This window comes from Macaca nemestrina, chromosome 6 (genome assembly GCF_043159975.1).
Source record: "Macaca nemestrina isolate mMacNem1 chromosome 6, mMacNem.hap1, whole genome shotgun sequence".
Taxonomy (NCBI): domain Eukaryota; kingdom Metazoa; phylum Chordata; class Mammalia; order Primates; family Cercopithecidae; genus Macaca; species Macaca nemestrina.
Window position 1 is genome coordinate 109,792,387 of NC_092130.1, and position 20,984 is coordinate 109,813,370.

The 20,984-nt window shown below is 35.5% G+C and overlaps 2 protein-coding genes across 3 annotated transcripts in view; both read left to right on the forward strand.

The window, feature by feature from the left end:
- Nucleotides 1-12,093, forward strand: part of LOC105499484 (centromere protein K) — a 99,730-nt gene extending 87,637 nt beyond the window's left edge. The window contains exon 12 of the transcript XR_011624956.1: nt 11,883-12,093. The gene's annotated coding sequence lies outside the window, so the exon portion shown is untranslated. The remainder of the gene's footprint in view (nt 1-11,882) is intronic.
- LOC105499481 (ADAM metallopeptidase with thrombospondin type 1 motif 6) overlaps nt 3,814-20,984 on the forward strand; it is a 329,327-nt gene continuing 312,156 nt past the window's right edge. Inside the window, exons 1-2 of one of the 2 annotated variants that reach the window (XM_071098858.1) lie at nt 12,121-12,257; nt 14,691-15,055. In XM_071098858.1, the coding sequence (XP_070954959.1) occupies nt 12,161-12,257; nt 14,691-15,055 (462 nt within the window). In that variant the 5' untranslated portion in view covers nt 12,121-12,160. Of the gene's footprint in view, nt 4,414-12,120; nt 12,258-14,690; nt 15,056-20,984 lie in introns of those variants that run through there. The other variant, XM_011772051.3, reaches the window with a different exon arrangement.

A 20,984-nucleotide genomic window follows, 5' to 3' on the forward strand; every position in this document is an offset into this window, starting at 1 on the left:
TTCCCTCCCCAGTTTCCATTTATTTCATCTCTGGTTTCCTGAATGGGGTTCACTTAAGTATATTAGTTTTCTAAAGACTGCTAGCTTTTTTTTTTTTTTAAGATGTGACTAAGGAGTTTCCTGTCAACTCTATTCTGCCCATAATCTTCATTTCTTTCTTCTTCTTTTTTTTTTTTTGAGACGGAGTCTCGCTCTGTCACCCAGGCTGGAGTGCAGTGGCGCAATCTTGGCTCACTGCAAGCTCCACCTCCCAGGTTCACGCCATTCTCCTGCCTCAGCCTCCCGAGTAGCTGGGACTTCAGGCGCCTGCCACCACGCCCGGCTAAGTTTTTGTATTTTTAGTAGAGATGGGGTTTCACCGTGGTCTCGATTTCCTGACCTCATGATCCGCCCGCCTCAGCCTCCCAAAGTGCTGGGATTACAGGCGTGAGCCACCGCACCCGGCCCAATCTTCATTTCTTAATTAAACGAAGAAGGAAAAGAAAAGCTGGAGGGAAAAGTTTTGAAAGAGAAAAAAATTGGTCTCTATAATAATTTTCAAGAATTTTTATTGCAACTAAAATTCTTTCAGTGTTTAGTTTATGAAGAAAAAAATGGATGGGTATAGTACATACATTTCCATGGTAACAGAAGTGTTAAATACAAGATATTTGTATTTAAATATCTTGTATTTAAATATCTTATTAATTTAAATATCTTGTATTAAAATGGTAAGATATACCTGTAATCCCAGCACTTTGGGAGGCCCAGACAGGCGGATCACGAGGTCAGGAGATTGAGACCATCCTGGCTAACACAGTGAAACCCTGTCTCTACTAAAAATACAAAAAATTAGCCGGGCGTGGTGGCAGGCGCCTGTAGTCCCAGCTACTCTGGAGGATGAGGCGGGAGAACGGGGTCAACCCGGGAGGCAGAGCTTGTAGTGAGCCGAGATCATGCCACTGCACTCCAGCCTGGGCGACAGAGCGAGACTCCGTCTCAAAACAACAACAACAACAAAAAAAACTTAGCTGGGGATGGTGGTTCATGCCTGTAGTCTCAGCTAATATATATATATATTTATTAGTCAATTTAAGTAAGTAAATAGATAATAAAAATTTAAAAGAGACTTAAGAGAATGGCGGTTACACGGGACAGTTCACTTGTGAAAATTCATTAGACTGAACACTTGTCATCAAACTATATAATTATTTATGCATTTTTCTGCATGAATATTTTACTTCAATTAAAAGTTTATTTAAAAAGAGATCAAGCCATTGCAATGTATGGATCTTGATTCTAATAAAAGAGGCATTTTTTAAAGCCCTTTTTGCAATTGGGACAGCTGAGTACAATATTTGATGACATGAAAGAGTAACTGATGTTTTAAGAAAAGAGTTACTGATGTTTTAAGAATAATAGTGGTGTGTATTTATTTTTTAGTCCTTTTATTTTAGAAATACAGGGAAATACTTAATGGATGCAATGAAATGATATCCGAGGTTGACTTCATACAGTAGGGTTGATGGAACAACTAATGGGAATACATAATAGATGAAACAAAGTTGGTCACACTTGAACACTTGAAACTGGATGATGGCTGCATGAGTGTTCATTATACTGTTGTTGTTGTTTTTTTGGTATATGTTTGAAATTTTCTGCAATGCAGTTAAAATATTTACACAAACACATATATATATATACACATATATAAAGTTAAACTGACAATTCGCCATTTCCCACCCTAATCAATTTTCACCAGTTTTTCACAGTATTCTTGACCCAATCACTTGGAGACAGAATCTGCTGGAAAAGTTTCATTACTCTGTTTAGACACAGGATGGCACTCTTTGAATAAGTAATTAGCCAAAGTCCACTCCCACTAAGTAAGCTCCTCTACAAGCTGCTACTTTGTAGGGCAGTTTATCTTAGTTGAGGGTAAAATCTTTTCAGAGAGCATATATAGATGTTTACTGCTCATACCTTTATTTTTTTTGTGTGTACTGGCTGTCCCTATTTACTGCCAGTACTGGAAAAATTAAGGAAGGTTAAGGTTCAAAACTATTTAAATAGTCATTGGATGCCTACTTTTCTTATTTTTGGTGTTTACAATTCTTGCTATATTTTGCTACCTCATGTATTTCACATATATGTACACACATATGTACACATACAAATACACACACATACATACATACATATGAATCATCTTTATTTAAAACTCAAGGCCAACTATTGAACAGATTTCTACATTTTAAATGGCATTTAGCCAAATACTACTGATTAACGTCAGGATGAGGACTATTGACTGTGGACAGATGCTTTCCGGACACTTTCAACCCTTGAAGAAGAATTGAAATAACTGTATTCTTGGACGTTCTCGGTCTGATTCATGCCTCCTTTTAGCCAACTATTCATAGATTCACCAGAAGAATTACACCTACTACCTCCGGCGTAGGAAGAAAAAAAAAAAAAAAATCAAATGGGCAATAATGTTAGCAGAAGCTTGAAATTTAAGAGCCGGTGTTCGGAAAGATCATCCTACTCCCTTCCCCCTGGTCCAATTCTCCTTTCTGGTTCTGGCCATCGGAAATCGACTTGGCATTAACTAAGGACTGGAATTTCAAGGCGTCAATTTTCCCCTGCCCCCAACCTCGGAAACTCTTAAACAGCTCCCTATTCTACACTCAATGGTAGAGACAGATAAATGATGCAGCAGATTACACCGTTGAAAGGCAACATTTGTCCTGAGCTATTTTCACATTTTTTCCTGTTTCCGATGTATGTGCCAGACTTTGTTTGCTTGCTTAGGACATGGAAAACATTGGGCATTTTCTCCCCAGTGGCAGGTTTCTCTCAGCAAATGAAAGTGAAAGTGCTACATTGTAGCGGTATTTTATCCTTAAAGTCTGGACTGGCAGCTGGTGTGTAGCGGGGAGGGAGGGTGGGCTTGGGAAGCTTGAAGAACCAGTTTTGAGGTTTTGTTTGTTTATCTTGAGATCGCAGCAGGGTTCCTGTTCCCCCCTCCCTTTTTTTTTTTGGTGGGGGGTGGTGGGAGGGAGGTCCTATTTCGGATTTATTTTCATTTGGGCATCATTGAAGTTTCATTCAATGGACTGACTTTAAAAAAATACACTCCACTTGTGGTTTTTCCCGGTTGCACTTTAAAACACCATCCAGTCTCACCCTCATCTGGAAATAATGCAAGCTTCTCTCTTCCCCCGCTCCCTCCTCCCCTACTTTTTTTTTTTTTTTCTTTTAAAGCTCCACATAACCTGAAGTCGATAATCAGATGGAAAATGTGCTGGTATTAGTTTACTTTAGTTTACTTTTCCTTTTGGTGCTAACCTTACTTGCTGAAGTATGTATAAAACACAGGCATTTTGTACACTTGTAGCTACTGAGGCTTGTCTGCCTGCTCCACGAATCTAAGCTTTAAGTTTCCTCACAGGCACTGTTTACGTGCAAGTTTTAACATTTTGATTGTGTGGAGTTCAAAAATAAAATTACACAGAGAATGACACCAGAGATCTTAACAGTGACATTAGTCCATCTAAAGTCATTCATCCTTCTCCCTCCCCCTTCCTTTTTCCAAGAAACAACTAATAGCAAACCAGGCTAGAATTTCTAAGAGTTTAGAGGAGGAGGAGGAAAAGAGGCGGAGTGAGATAGGAGAGAGGTTAGAGAGGCCAGAATTTCTCTCATTCACAGTGTGGAAAAGTTGACATTGTCTAAGCCCTTCTGAATGGCTGGTAGTTGGTTACCCCGATTGTACCTCTACCTCCCCTCCCCCTCCACGTGACGACCCAGGACACATGCGCACCCGACGCAGCCCAGGCACATCTGCAGACTGACGTCAGTGTGCTCTGCCTCCGAGGAAAAGCTGCCAAAATTTTCTCCTGCTGCAATTCAAGTTGGCTGGGGGCCGGTAGTGAGATCTAGGGCTACTTCAACAAAACTTTGCTGCCCTTCCTGCTCCTCTTGTCTTCTTTTCTCCTGATACCTTTTGATGCTCCGCACATGTTATTTGCATAGCAAAGGCACTAAGCTTTCCAGGAAGAGAGGGCACCACTTCCACCCCCAATAAGTCTTTTTTCCCGTCTTTTCTTTCTTTTCCTTTCCTTTTTTGGGGGGTGGGGAGGGAGAGAAAGGGGGTTTGCAAAGGCAGCATCTCAGAGTGATAGCCTAGATGTATTGAAGGCATCTCTTATTCTGCCAAATCGGAAAGTCAGTTCTCTAAAGCCCGGGTTAGCCAGACCATAGGGTTTTATTCTGGCTGCAGAATAACTGGCTGGTGTGGCTTTGCAAAGGGGGGCAAAAAATTAAAAAAAAAAAAATTAAAAAAAGTTAGAGAAGAGAGGGAGTACGTGAGTCGTCCAGTGCAATCTCTATTGTCTGAAACTTACTTTTTATCAGAATTTGAAGATGAAAACGGTAAGGAAGACTTAACAATATTCAATGAAGCTTTTTTTTTTTTTTTTTTTTTTTTTTTTTTTTTTTTTCCTTTTTAAACCAACAACTTGTGCTTTGCTTGTCTTCCGAATAACGCTTAGAAAACTTTTTTTCTGTGTGTGTGTTTTGGGTTTTTTTTTTTTTTCTTTTTCTTTTTTTTTTTAAATGGCAATGAGTGAGCTTGACTGAACTCATTTTACAAATAGATATCTTTTTAACTCCAGACTTGTCGGGGGTTGTAGAATTCTGGGACTTGCAATTATTTTATGATGCAAAAAATACGTTTATTTTATGAATATACAATACATGTTTTGTGAAGTGGACTTGATTATGATTATTGTAATCTTTTAACTGATCACCAAATAGTAATCCGGAAGGTAATAATGATGTGTGTGTTTTAAATTGATTTCCAGTTTTCTTAAAGAAAAGTCTTCTGCATTTTGTAGTTTCATGTCAGTGTCGTAAGTCTTCAGACAAGTGCATATTTTATGCTTGGACTCAGAGGGTAGCATTAATGTGCTAGCTGTAGCCCCGATGCTCTAGGACATGTTAAGCTCTTAATAGGCTAATCAAAGAGATGGAAGCGTGTGTTTTTGATTTACTTTTGGCCACTTGGGACGTGCTAGACTCATAACCCTCCGGAGCCTTGTTTATCGGGGTATGTCTGTATATATGGTGTATGGGACCAAAGTTCAGGGATTGAGGAGGGAGAGCGAGAGTGCGAGAATGGGGTATTGGAAAGCCTCTTTCTGATAATATGTGCTGCAATTCCTGTCTTTGATGCTTTCTTTCCTTGTACTAGAGGAAAAGTGAGCGAGAGATTGAGAAAGCGCACTGAGAGGGAACAAGAGAGTGAGTTTCTTACTCTTGTTTTTATTTGAGCTGCCGGTGCAACGCGTTTGGGCCAGATGCCAACTGTCTGGGTCACACGCGTTTTATCCAAATAGATTTAGCGCTGCTGTCTGGAAATGGGCTGCTGAATGTTAACTTTAGGATCAACTCAACCAGGGCAGCTCAGACTGTTACCCTCTGTCTGGGCGAAGTGGAATGGTGGAGACGGGGGGAGGTGAGGGTGTGCAGAGCAGAGAGAAAAAGGGAAACTGAACCATTGCTTGGAACTTTAAAAAAGACACTTGAGTGTGATTTTCAACATATTCTTTTTATGTTCAGATGTCGTGGACTAATTTTCTGTTCTTTTTTCTTTCTTTTTTAGTTTTTGTTAATTAGACTGTTTAGATGTGGGAATGACAGTTTTCAGAATTCATGACAGGAAAAGAAATGTAACACAAACTTGGTGTAGTTGAAAGAAATTAAGAAAATTAATTTTGGAGATAATTGTTTTCTTGTGTTGCAGCAAAGTGGTAGCTGCAGTCTAGTTTATGTTAATTTTGTGCTTAAATGTGATCATTAGTGTTTTGAATTTTTGAAGAATAGCATTTAGAGGCAAATACGTTGATTTCAAACAAGTCAAATTCATTCATTTGCCACAACATTTGCCACAAATGGCTGCAAATGAAATCTGTGTAGTGGTCTTAATATTTTTGTGATTCCCAAGAAGAAAATCTTCTAGCCTCAAGACTTAAAATACTGTAATATTTCTCATGTCTGATTCCAATACCTGTAAGATTAATTCCTACTCTGGTCTACTCTTAGCACTTCCTTTTTCTTTCCTTAGTAACCACTAGTAGTTACTAGGATGGGTCTTTATGCCAAATCTTATCAAGTTTGTGACTTTAGTGATTGAATGAAGGGAGTTACCATATTGAGAGTTAGTTAACAACATATTTGGAATATGTGTTGGGGGTAGTGGGGAGAAAAAGAGGGCAAGAGGTGGATAGCTCTCTTGCTTCTGCCAAAAAACATGGTTGATTATCAAGCTAAACTCAAGAGAAAAAACTTCTAATACAGATAATGTGTATTTACTTGCTATCCGGAAAAAAGTGTGAGACTACATGTAATTTAGGGCTTGAGTTTTATAAATCATGGATTGTGTTTTTGCTTTTAGCTCGTTTGCTTTTCTTGATAGATATGTTTTGGGTAATTTATGTGTTTAGTTTCATCTTTCCTTGGAAACCAATCTCACAAATTTTATAAATGACCTAGAAACCTTTATACTTAGAGCCTAATTGTGTCCTTAGCATACAGTAGGTGATAATAAATATTTGTTGAGAGAATAAATGGAAAATGAAAGAAGTTAATTTTCATATATAAAAATTAAATACCTGAAACGAGCATGGTATTGTTGTTTCTTCCATGGAGATCAAATCAGCCTTAAATAAATAACCAGAGTTAAGATGGATGAAAGAAATTGAGAAGAACGTTATACATGTTCTTTAGCTTCATAATAATAGTTCACAAGAGGAAATTATTACCTTGGCTACTCCCAGATCACTTGAGTGGGAAGTAAAGATGATAGAGGAAAAAAGACAAGTAATACCCTCCAACCAGGGCAGACTACTGAGGAAATCACTATAGTGCAAGTTGTGTGATCTTTTTTCTTCTTAGGTAGTGTAGCTTTGATCCATGGAAGCAGGTAAATGATCACTTTACTGCCTGGTGCATTTGTGTTAGGGAAAAAAGCATACGTGAAATCAAAGTGAAATGGATGTTTTGGTTCTGTTTTCAAATTTAAAGTAGTTATAAGTATCATTATCAAGACCGAAGTTCTTTATTCCTTGCTGTAAAAGACGATGTAACTAGTTGATTGACTCCATCATCATATCTAACTTATTTCACATTTATGAGGGAAAGAGGAACATGAAACTATTTTTGAAGGAAGGCCTTTGAAAAGTGATGTTAGATAATGAAGGAGGGCTAATATTATTTAGCTTAAAGTGAAGTACAGAGACACTTTACATCATATGTAATCTAATCTCTTAACAAGTCTTTGTGAGATAGACATCAGTATCATGGTTTTATAGATGAGAAAGCAGATACAGAGAGGTTAAGTAACTAGGGGTCAGGCCAGGACTCAAAGCCTTTGTGCTTTCCACAACATAATGATGTTTCTGCTATACAATTTAAAAGGTCAATGCATTGTAATTTTTGGACAACTCTTTGGTATTTTAATGTTAGTTTGAACTTTGTAAACTATATCTGGAAAAGTCACAGGCTCTACATATTTATGGTGTCCAGATTAACCTCCCCAGCAGGTGTCAGAAAGTGGGTTAACTCATTCACTTTTATTTTGTAGGGGACTAAGAGTCATTAGATTTGTTAGTTGTGTTGATTTTAGTTAAATTCTTTTTTTTTGTTTTTTGTTTTTGAGACCGAGCCTCACTCTGTCACCCAAGCTGGAGTGCAGTGGTGCAATCTTGGCTCACTGCAGCCTCCACCTCCCATGATCAGGTGATTCTCTTGCCTCAGCCCCCTGAGTAGCTGGGATTACAGGTACGCACCACCACGCCTGGCTAATTTTGTATTTTTAGTATATTCAAGGTTTTGAAATGTGGGCCAGGCTGGTCTCAAACTCCTGACCATGGGTGATCTGCCTGTCTCAGCCTCCCAAAGTGCTGGGATTATAGGTATGAGCCACCATGCCTGGCCAATTCTAGTTGAATTCTATCTAGACTAATTTACTTAATGTTAAGTTTCTTCACTGAGCACTGGAGGCCAAAAAAAAAAAAAAAAAAAAAAAAAAGAGGGAGCAAGGGAGCGATAAAGGAAAAAGAAACGCACATGCCAGCTATTGTAACTAGTGTTGGAACCAAGACTATAACTGGTTTGTTTAACTTCAAAGCTCCTGCTTTTTCAACTATGCACCAATGCCTTTTTTACTGCAAATCTTTAAATCATACGGTAGTCTACTTCTGGCCAAATAGGTATTACTTTTTTTTCTCAATGCTACTGGCTTAGTTAACTTGGGCATTTACAGGAGAATAAGTAAGAGTGAAGGTTATGAAACTGTAACAATTTACAAAAAGAGCAGGACATTTCTCAAGAGGGAAAAATAGTTACTCCCTAAATCCAGTCAACTGTATTGTAAGTTTCTCAGTAGTTTCAAAACCCAGAAAAATAGGGATGAATGATTCAATCAAATCTGTATCCATTGCTAGAAAATTAACTCAAATGTGTTAAGTATATGTTCTTTAAAGGAAGATTATAACCTAAACTATATGAGGGACTCATTTAATGTCAGATTTTATTACTCAGAACACTCCAGTGATTTAAAAAAATTAAAACAATGAGAATGAATGTTGTTCATGAGGCAACAATTATAATTTTAAAATTACATGGGAAGGTTTAGAGTATGGAAACTGTATTTAAGTAGGTTGGAAACCAAGATAATGGAATTCTTTTTATTGCTGTTATTGAATAATGGTATAACTTAATCTCTCTAAAAATTTTTACCTGAGAAAGGATATATAGTACCTGGTATCTTGCCTAAATTAGTGTAGAAGTGATTTCGAGAAGAAACAATGACTGTATGTGAAGTTGTTAAAAACTATTCACATGAACTAAATAATACCATTTATAAATATCTTGGCCGGGCGCAATGGCTCATGCCTGTAATCCCAGCACTTTGGGAGGCCAAGGCGGGCGGATCAGGAGGTCAGGAGATCAAGACCATCCTGGCTAACACGGTGAATCCCCACCTCTACTAAAAAAAAAAAAAATACAAAAAATCAGCTGGGCATGGTGGCACGCACCTATAATCCCAGCTACTCAGGAGGCTGAGGCAGGAGAATCACTTGAACCTGGGAGGCGGAGGTTGCAGTGAGCCAAGATCGTGCCACTGCACTCTAGCCTGGGCAACAAGAGTGAGACTCCATCTCGAATAATAAAAAAAAATCTTATTTGACATTGGTTGTTATTAACTGCTATTGACTGTTTAAATTTGAGTGCCTTAAACTGAAAGTGTGATGTAATACAAATAATTTAGACTTTAGAATCAGACAGCCTTGTGTGAATCTGGGCTCTACTGTTTTATACCTATCTGACCAGTGAGCTTCAGTTTATTTGTGAATTGGTGGCTGTATTAGTAATCAATTGCTGTGTAACAAATTACCACAAACTTAGTGAGTTAAAACAATACACATTTATTATCACACAGTTTCTCTGGGTCAGGAATCTAGGGGTTGTGTCCTCAGCTTTAGTGTATCTCACGAGGCTACAAAGTGTTGCCAAGGACTAGGGTCTTTACAGAAGGCTTGACTGGGGAAGAACCTGTTTCTAAGCTCACTTATTACTGAATAGGATTTAGTTTCTTGCATACTGTTGGACTGAGGGCCTTAGTTCCTTGTTAGTGATATCAGAGGCTGCTCTCAGTTTCTTCAATGTAGGCCTCACCAAATGACAGCTTGCTTCATCTAAACCAATTAGGGAAAGATGTGGCTGGCAGGATGGAAGTCAGAATCTTTTGTATGTAATAATGAAGTGATATCCCCTCAAAGTTGAGATATTCTATTGGTTAGAATCAAATTAAGAGGAGGGGAACAAGGGAATGGATATGAGGAAGCCAGATTATTATTATGGGCTCATTAGAGTCTACTCTACCACAGGGGCAGAGTATATTTACTTCACAAGATTGTTTTGGAGATTAAAAGAAGCAATATATATTTAAAGTTTTTTATTTTTGGTCTGATCTTAAACTACCTTTCTGGTTATTACCTGTTATTTTTTTTTTCCACAGGAACAAAATTTGCTATTGCTATTATTACTAATATTGTTTACTATTTCCCATTTTTTTTTTCTGGTTATCTAGACTTTGTGGAATGCATTTCTTCTATTTGTAATGATTACCTTCAGCAATTTGATTTGTAAAATTATATTCGTCTTCCAGGATCTGTCTGAAATGCTGCTTTTTCCATAAACATTCCTTGATCAATTCTTCTCTGACCCAGAAGTCATCTCCCTCATCTGATCTCCCACAACAACTTTGCACAACCTTGTCATGGCATTTGTCAGTCTGCCTTACACTTTTCCTTGTTGTTTAGATTATGGGCTCCCCAAGGGCAAGGATTGAATCTTAATCTTTTCTGTTTCCCTTAATCCTTTTCTGTATTCTGATGTTGTTATAACATCATCTTTTTAACATAGTAGGACAATATTTATTGATTAATGAATTAGCTTTTCCAAGGCTTAGCAGTTTAATAACTTGTAGAGACAGATGTAAGGAATTTTAAATGGCTGTTGTTGTTTTATATGTTGTATGTACCAATATTTCTAGCACTGCAGGGAATGAAGTGTTTCACATAAGTTAATTTTACAGGTAACTACAAATACTTTTTATATGCCTAAAGTGATTTTATTTTAACCACTATTCATTTATTCATTCTTTTACTCATCCATTTTTTTCAACCAACAAATATATATAAAGTATTTAGTATGTGAAAATTTTATATATTAGGGATTTGGAATGAAAATCTTTCTAATATCTTTTGTGTACTTTCCTAACTTATTAACAGTAACGTATCTTATTAAAAGCATTTATCTTCTTATTTTGGACTCAGGCATAGTATTATGAATGTCAGATATTGAACTATATAACACAGTTATACATACAATAGGAACTGTTAAACTATATAAGACCCATTTGCCTCTACCCCAAACTATATTACTTTGGGGTTCTTAAACTACATTTTAGTTTTTTATCCTTTTTTTGGGTCACAGTTTTGCTGTTTATGGCTAGTTTTTAGTCTCTTAGTTATTTTCTTCTTCTGATCTGCTGTATCTTGGGAAATCAGGCAGCCAAATATGCTATTCTGTATCAAGTGTGAATGAAGACTCTGAGTGAGGTTGTTAGTTGAAAGTAAAGTACATGAGATAGGACTTGAAATCTGTTGTAATACTTGAAATGAAGTTTTTAAAATTTCTATTACGTTACATTCCAGAGAGTTGAAATTGACTCATGAGTTGCCTTGTAAGTCACATAAGACTTCCAAGTAAAGTCAAGGGTTATGGTACATATAGTTCAACTTTTTAGAAGTTTAGTTTCTGATACTGTCTTAGTGTTCACAGATGGCTGCTAAATGTCACTGTATTTGTAGATCTACTTTGTCAGAAAAAAAATGATAGGTGCCTTATAAAGCAACACAATATCTGGATATGAGTGTGTTTAAAAGGCATGTTATGGAATGGGATCACATATTGTTTGTCACTTACATATAATGAACTGAGGTAGTGAAGTCAGCTGACTTTATTTTATCAAAAGGAAGTTAACTCACTGCCCATCATTGTTATCTTTAAAGTTTTTAAAAAAGAATTATGATTTCTCTTTAGATTCCTTATTTGATTATTAAGTAGCTCTGGCATTATGCTGATAACCATTGAGGTCTCTAATTCTGTGTCTAATCTTGTGAATGTTTATTTAGACTACAAAGAGTAACAATGGTCTAATTTAACTATATTATTTTGTAGTTACGTCTTTTGGCAAGGATTCAGTACTATATAGGACTTGGATTTTTCCATTCTGGATATTTTTCAGTTAACTTAAATTTTTTTTTTTCTAGGTTAAAAAATGGCCATACTTTAGTAACTAATCAGCCTAATGCTTTGCTTATGAAAACTTTTACCATCATTATTTTTTCATTTTGGATTGAGAAAATGAATCCAGATATAGAAGAAAGTGCAGGATGTTGGATAAAAGTGCCTCTTAAACAGTGGAACATCCAATAACTAATTTACAAGAAGTTTTAAAGAAATAAAATTGTTATGCTTCGATTTTGGTATGGTATTGACTCTTTAGCACATAGGTAGCCCTCAAAAAAATCATCCAGTTTTCTAAATTATGGAAATTTTGTGGAAGACGTTGACCTGGATTTTGAGCCTCATCATGGCTTCATCGGAATTTCATAGTGACCACAGGCTTTCATACAGTTCTCAAGGTAGGATTCTTGCTTTTGAAACTGACACAAAATATTGCTATTAATTGGAGAAGAAAAGATTCTGCATATTTAGTTTGGGTGGATAGTTTTTTTTGGGATATGTAGTGATAGGAATAGAGTCCCACTGTGTCAATTCGGTGCTCGTTTCATAAATGTTAAGGGCTATGCGTCGTTTAACTTGTCCTACTAGTATTTAACATCCAGTAGATTTTAGAGTTGACTGGTCTTTCTTGGAAAATGATAGACCCCAGGCCTTGTTCTTCTGAGACTTAAACTTTAATAAGCTTGTTCATGACTAGAGTTTTTGGGCAAGGACATGTTCAAAAAAATCCAAACATTTATACTGTGGAAGAAGAAACCAGATAAATTATGATACAGGACCCTTTTAATATGGACCCTTTGTGAAAAAATACTTTTCCAAACCTAAGAATTCTGATCTAAAGACTAGAATCTGAGTATAAGAGTGAGAACTGTAAGAAGTGCAGCTCTTCATGTTCTAATCTTTATAATTTTAATCTATAGAATTGAGCCTTATATCATAGAAATGATCTTAATAAAGCAGGCCCAGGAGTAAATGTCATTTTGCTTTCCATGGACCAGTCCAGTCTGTATAGAATTATTGAAAGGCATACCTTTTGGATTTCCCTCCCATGAATACATAGTAACAGATAATTTTTTGGTGCCGATGAGCCAGATTTTCAAGACTATTACAGATTGATGTATGTGTCTAGAAGTCCGTGTTAAAAAGTGTGGCTTTCAGAGTAAATCAATGAAGCCGTGACATTTAGTATGAACTCTATTTATAAGAAGTGAAATAAACACTGTCTTTTAATTTATTTACCATTTGGTTATGGTTTTATGGGAGTTTATATTAGTGGGTAAACTCCATGTGTAGATACTGAGGCAAATAAGCAGACATTTGGTTTCCCTTAGTGGTAAATCTAGCTGAAAGAAGGTATGGCTAAGAAGGTAGGTGGATAATATTTAGTACATCTAAATGAGGAAAATATGTCTAAAAGTTATCTGAAATTTTAGTCAAGCTGTTTTCAAAATAGCTTTATTGAGATATTACTACACGTACCATGTAATTCACCCATTTAAGGTATATAAATTCAGTGGTTTTTAGTATTTTCAGCATTGTACAGCCATCACAATAACCTATTTTATTTTATTTTATCTTATTTTATTTTTTAGCACTAGTGTCATCGCCAACATAATCAATTTTAGAACATTTTCATCACTCCAAAAAGAAGCCTATACTTCTTAGTGGTCACTCCCAAATTCTCTCCAAACCAGCTTTCACCCCCAGCTGTAGGCAACCTCTAAGCCTTCTGTCTGTAGAGATTTTCCTATTCTGGATATTTCATATAAATGTAATGATATGTGGCATTTTGTGACTTGCTGTTTTACTTAGCATAATGTTTTAAATGTTAGATAATGAAGACATAAAATGTTTGATTATGAAGACAGTTGTTATGAAGGTTCATTCATGTCATAGCATGTACCAGTACTGCATTCCTTTTTATTGTAAAATAATATTCCATTGTGTGTATATACTACATTTTGTTTATTCATCAGTTGGTGGAAATTTGGTTTAATTCCCCTTTTTGAGTATGATGAATAATGCTGGTAAGAGCATTCACATCTAAATTTTTATATGAATATGCATTTTCATTTCTATTGTGTACATACCTGATAGGAGAATTGCTGGATCATATGATTACCTCCATGTTTAAAATTTTGAGGAATTGTCAGGCTGTTTTTCAAAGTGGCTACAGCATTTTACATTCCTATTGACGATTTTTTTTTTTTTTTTTTGAGACGGAGTCTCGCTCTGTCGTCCAGGCTGGAGTGCAGTGGCGCAATCTCGGCTCACTGCAACCTCTGCCTCTCAGGTTCAGGCGATTCTCCTGCCTCAGCCTCCAGAGTAGCTGGGACTACAGGCGTGTGCCACAACGCCCAGATAATTTTTTGTATTTTTAGTAGAGACGGGGTTTCACCGTGTGATGATTTCTTAAAAAATAATAATTTCTACAAGGCTATAGAGATTCTTTTTTGGATAACTTTCAAAAACAGATTCTATCTGAGCTAAACTCTTTTCTTTTACATATGTGTGCTTTTCATTATTTTTTATTTCAATGTAAAATTTTCATATTTCTTACAGAATTTAGCTCTTAGGATCCATGTTTTAAAAATTAAAAAAGTAAAATAGTCTTTCACAAGTAATATTAAAATAATTGCAACTTAACCTTCAGATTTTAAATTTTTCTTTCATTTTTGTTTAATATAACTTTTTTTGTACATACCTCACATATAACAATTCATAGTTTTAACTGACATGGTTGTTGTTTATATTGCTGCTTCTTTGTTCTGTTAAATTTTCTTTTCTTCCATGTGTTTTTTTTCTGGATTCTCTGCCTTGTGATTACAAAGAGGAATTCCTGACTTACCTTGAACACTACCAGCTAACTATTCCAATAAGGGTTGATCAAAATGGAGCATTTCTCAGCTTTACTGTGAAAAATGATAAACACTCAAGGAGAAGACGGAGTATGGACCCTATTGATCCACAGCAGGCAGTATCTAAGTTATTTTTTAAACTTTCAGCCTATGGCAAGCACTTTCATCTAAACTTGACTCTCAATACAGATTTTGTGTCCAAACATTTTACAGTAGAATATTGGGGGAAAGATGGACCCCAGTGGAAACATGATTTTTTAGACAACTGTCATTACACAGGATATTTGCAAGATCAACGTAGTACAACTAAAGTGGCTTTAAGCAACTGTGTTGGGTTGGTAAGTAGATGCTATAATTTTAAACTTCTGATGGGAAAATAAGTTCGCAATATAAATGTCTTTCCTCAGATTAAAAATATATATATTTTATATATGTGTAGTTTAAGTAGGAAGGTAATAGTTTACATTTTTTTTTGCTATTTCTGCTGCCTTTGATTTTGATTTTCTTTTTAATAATGTATTGACTTTTCAAATGGCAGCTTTTAAAACTCTATTATTAGAAGAGGAATGAACAAAACTTCAAGTTTCCCTTTGACTTAAGTTTTTCTGTTCAGATAAGATATCTTTTATGCATAAACAAAACTCAATCATTTTTGAAGAATTTTAGGGTATGTTTGTATGTATGTGTGTATTATGGCAGGAAGCCATGACGCTGACATTCTTTTTATAATCTTTTTCTTTGGTAGGTAACATATCTTAAAATTACTTATGACCTACTTATAGTTACGAGTTCTCGAAGTAGAATCTTTTATACCAGTGTCTGTGAGATAATTTTTTATGTATTTATATGAAGATTGATGTAAATCTTACTTTACTTAGAAACTGGGTTCTAGGCTGCGTGAGGTGGCTCATGTCTGTAATCCCAGTGTTATAGGAGGCCGTGATGGACGGATTACTTGAGGCTGGGAGATCAAGACCAGCCTGGGCAACATGGCGAGACCCCCATTTCTAAAAATATATTTTAAAGAAAGAATAGAAAAAAGAAAAGAAAATGGGTTCAAGACTACAGAGTTTATCCTGGGCATTTGAATCCATTCTAGTCTAATGGTAAATACACAGTTCAAAGTTGCACATAGTAATAATTGCAAAACAAAGCAAATTTCCATACTTTCTCTTCTGTGTTTACCCTGTTCAGGCTAATGTAGATGTTCCATTAAAGCTGTGTCTGTGAAAAGGGTACAAACATTTTGATGCTCAAGGAATATTTTCAGAAACTGTTTTTCTTTTTTATTGTAACATACCCATATTCTCTGTTTCAATATAAAATAACTATAATTCGAGTTGGGTTTAAATAAGTTTTAAATTTGAAAGAACTATCAAGAACTACATAATGGAGAAAACATTTCACTGTAGATGTATATAGGAATGTGCTCCAATTGTCTGCTTTCTATCACTGTTAAGTAAAAATGAGCCAAAATGTTTACTTAGCTTATAAGATTTAGGTTTAATTTCTATAGACAAATTGAGTACACTCATTACTAGTTTCTCTATAAGCAGTGTTAGGACCTTATCTATAAAACAGACTTATCTTTTTGAATAAGATTATCCAAAATGTATTCTAAAACTTCTCATATGTTAAAATGACACACTATTAATTATCATAGAAAAATGCTATTTCTAGTCATTGACTAAGTTATTTACATTTGGCATTAACATTAATTATGCCATTGCTAGTTTTAACAGGGTGATGAAATGAGCAAATTCAAGATTTAGAAAAAAGCAAAACAAAACTAATTCCATTGTGGGATTTGAGAGAAGAGTGATTGTAGATATGAAGATAATTTAGAACATGTAGGAGACAATAAGGGCCTATTCAAAGACTATGGCATTGAGAATAAAGAAGATAGAATGAATTTGAACCACATTTTAGGACAAAATTTAAAATATTTGCATCCTATTTTTTCTTTCCTGACATATAATAAGACAGAGAATAGTAGGTAGTTAATAATATTTTTAAAATTGAAATAGAATTGAACTTGTTGTGAGAAACAGGAGAGAAAGCAATTGAAGATGGCTGAAATATCTCTTTTGGATGAAAGTATATATGAATGTTATGAGTTGAGAACGAATGTCAGAGGAGAGCTGGATTGGAGAGTAATTTGAAGAGAATGCCTTTGTATAGCAAATATGAGGAATCTGAATAAATAAAGGTTAAAGATGTCTAATGGTATTTGAGAAATATAGCTCTGAAGTTTAGAAAAGAATTCAATTCTGGAAACAAGTAACTTCAGAGCAAGTAACTTCATATAGGTGACTTTATGAAATTGTGAAACATGCTCTTTGATGACTCAAAAGTGAGAATAAAGTTGAAAACGGAACCTTTTCTACAATGAAGGAGATGACAAAATGTCACCTATTCATCCTTATTGAAACTTTGTCTCTTGTTCTTTCCCTCTGTTAACACCTTTCTATTTTACTTCATCCCTTATTGACACTGTATGGTCCATGTTAACTAAGTTTGCTTATTTGATTAAGGGGTGATCTGCCAGGTTTGTCCTCTGAAGTTACTATTTTTTCTCTTGATAGTTCCTAAGGAATTTGTGAGCAGATATTTCACACTTTTACACACCAGTTTTAGTAAACTTTACCTTCATTCTTATTCTGTATAATGTTACTTTTTTTTTTTTTTTTTTTTTTTGAGACAGGGTCTTACTAACTCTTGCCCAGGCTGGAGTGCAGTAGCGTGATCTTGGCTCGCTGCAACCTCCACCTCCTATGGATGTTACATTTTTAATCAAATGGAATATGTAAACAAGTGTTTTTTTTTTTAATTCTACTTTTCAAAGGCCACCACTTTTAATAAATTCTGTGTTTTTAATCATTCTATATAAAATAGTTGTTAATGTAGAGATCATTAGTGTTTTCTACTCCTATCTCCTCACCCATAGTTTTAGTGCTGGGACTCTTGCACCATTCAAAGGACAAAATTCCTAACATTATAGTCTGTCAGTTTCATATCATGTCATATTTTAATTTGCTTTGTATTTGGACCACGGTTTCTTACTCAGGTTTTATTTTTTTCTGGAGTTTCTATTTACTTTTACTTTTTCTTATTGAGAAAAAAGCATAGTTTCTTTATCAAGTGATATAATATTTTCCAGTTCCTTAGTCCTTGTATCTATTGCTTGAAATACATTCCATTCTTCTTTGGAGGCATTTTTCATGGAGCCATTTAATTAATTTCTTGGGCTAATTTCTTGATGTTAGTTTCTGTAACATCTCTCATTTTGGGGCTTCTTCTTTCCTAAATTAGTTCCACATCTTTCTCTTTCTGAGTTTACATCCTGGTTTTGTTGGAGAATATCTTCAAATAATTACCTCAGAACAGGCAACTGGGAAGTAAAGTTTCTGAGTCTGTGTCTGTTTGAAAGGGACCTTGTGCAGCCCTCATGTTTGATTGATAATTTAGCTGAATGTGAAATTCTGGGTTCAAATAATCATCTTCCTTAATGATGATGGATGGTAGTACTGGGAAAGGGAATATATAGGGCATAAAATTTATTTATATGGTTTTATAGCTTTAAAAAAGGAAAAATACTTAAAGGTCTTAAGAGTTAGCATTGATTCACAGGTAGATGTCTGCTGCTAGTCAGATTCTTGTCCTTTTTTCTTTAAAAAATTTTTTTAGTTAAAAAAAAATTTCCCTCAGTGAAAGCATGTTCCTTTTATCCTTCCTGTTTCAGGAATTTATAACACATCTAACTATGGGTTTTCTTTCCTAATTTCTGCTTAGTATTTGATGGGTGCTTTTAATAAAAACCCTCCTTCAGCTTAGAGAAATTAAAACAATTATTTTCTTAATAATTTTATCTTCTTATTTTTTTCTTCCTCCATGTTCTCTCTTTCTGGAATTGGTTCTCTGCTTCTCTTATCGTTTTCTCTTTTTCCATTGTTTTCTTTTTGTTCTAAGTTCTATGAGATTTCCCTGATTTCATCTTCTTTTCCTTCGGTTGATTAAAAAATTATAGCAGTCATATTTCTAATTTTCAAAAGTTCTTTCTCTTTTTTCTTGGATTTTCTTACATTCTGTTATTTCATGAAAACTGATTATCTTCAGTCCCTCTGAAGATTATAAAGACTATATAGCTAGTTAGAAAAGCTCAATGACCCCATTAGACTTTCTGTTCATTTAGTCATGTCCACAGTTGTCATTCTCCCCTTTTCATTATTCATTCATTTCACTAATACTTATAAGTACCTTCCATATAATGAGCACTGTTCTAGGTGCTGGGATTACAATAGTCAAAAATAAAAATCTCTATTATCATATAGCTTGCATTCTAGTAGGGCATACACACAATAAGATAAATAAATAAAAACTGTAATATGTTGGGTAGTGATAAATGCTCAGGAGGAAAAAGTATTGAGCAGAGACCCTAAGGGAAAGGAGGAAGGAAGTGCTGGCATCTGAGGGATAAGATTTTCAGGTAGAAATTTTCAAGTACAAAGATATGATCTGAGAGTGTTTGAGGAACAGCATGGAGGCCACATGGCTGTAGCCAAGAGAAAGTGAGGGAGAGTAATGGAAGTTGAGGTCAGAAAGGAAACTGGGAGCCAGACGTAAAGACTTTAGGGGATGCAGAATAAAATCAATGATAACTACAAGTTCGAGGCCTGAGCAAGTAACATAATCTAACAGCCATCAATTAAGGTGAGAAAGACTCAGGAATCAACTGAGATGAAAAAGCTGTTTGAAGAGTAGGTAGGGGGATGTATATCATGAATTCAGTTGGAGGTATTAAACGTGAGATGTTGTATAGGATATTGGATATGTCAGTCTGGAGTTCAGAGGAGAGATATGAATTAGAAAGTTATAAATTTGGGAGTCATCAATGTATAGATGCCATTTAAAGCCAAGAGATTATATGAAATTGCTTTGAAGGGAGCATAGGTTGAATAGAGAAGAGGTCTAAGGACTGAGCCCTTGGGCATTCCGAGAGGTCAGGGAGGTCAGAGAGACATAGAAGAAACAACAGAGAACAGAGTAATAAAGTTGAAGGAATATCAGGAAAATGTTCTGGCAGCCAGAAGGAATATTTCAAGAGGAAAATGCTGCTGATGAGTCCAAATAAGAGTAGCACTGCAAATTGCATTGAATTTATCATTGAGGAAGTTATTGGTGACCTTGACAAAAGCAGTTTCAATGAAGAAGAGTTTGGAGAAGAGGCAATGACATGATTAGAGTAGGTTTAAAATGGAGTGGGAGGAGAGAAAAAGAGTATATAGACTGTTATTTCAGGACTTCTGGAAAAGCAAAAAAAATTTTTAGTAGCAGACAGAAGTATGGTCACAGGAGGTTTTGTTTTGTTTGAAGATGGAAATGATTAGGTAGAGTGAGAGGTGCTGGAATGAAGTTCTTGATAGGTGAGAAATGATAGAATTTTCCACACAAATAGAATAATTATCTTTAGCTAGGGGAATAGATAGTTCATCCATTATAATAGGGAAAAATAGATTTTATGGACATAAGATGCAGGTAGGTGAGTATTTGTGATTGTAGGAATTTGTAGGAGGTTTTGCGATGTCTATTGGAGGGGAATATGAAGGTTTTAGAGGATTAAGTAGAGATGAGAAAACATGAAAGAGTTATCCAGGAGAATGGATTACTGAATGAACTTGATAAATATACAATTTCTGTGAAGCATTACAGTTACAGTTAAAATTATTAATGAATTTAAAGTGAGACCAGTCAGCATTCTGGTATATTTTCCTCTGGCCAAATGCAGCTGCAAAGGTGCAAGCTCAGCAAAGTTGAATCTTATCAAGGTTGTGGTTTAGCCAGCTGGATTCCATGAAGTGAGAAAGAGGTGAGGGAATTGAAGGTGGAATTGAAGCTGGGTTATGAGGGAAGTGAGGACATGAGGTGGGTAAAGGACAGTGAAAATGTGGTAGGATCAATGGATTATGGGACCTCATGGGGATAAAAGGACTATCCCTTGGAGTTGGTATATTAGAGGGACAGTTTTAGAAAGATAGAAGAATGGGATACTTGAAATCAAGATTATAGAAGGCTCCAAATATTGATAATGCTCAAAGTCTAGGGTTTGACCATGGGCATAGTGTAAAAGGTAAGGTGAGGGACAAGATATTTGAGGGAGAGGAGGTCAAGAAATTGAGAGGACAGGGAATGAAGAGACCATCTATGTCATTAGTTTTTAAACTAGGTCCATGGATGGGATTATATGGTAACCATATGGGATGATAGCAG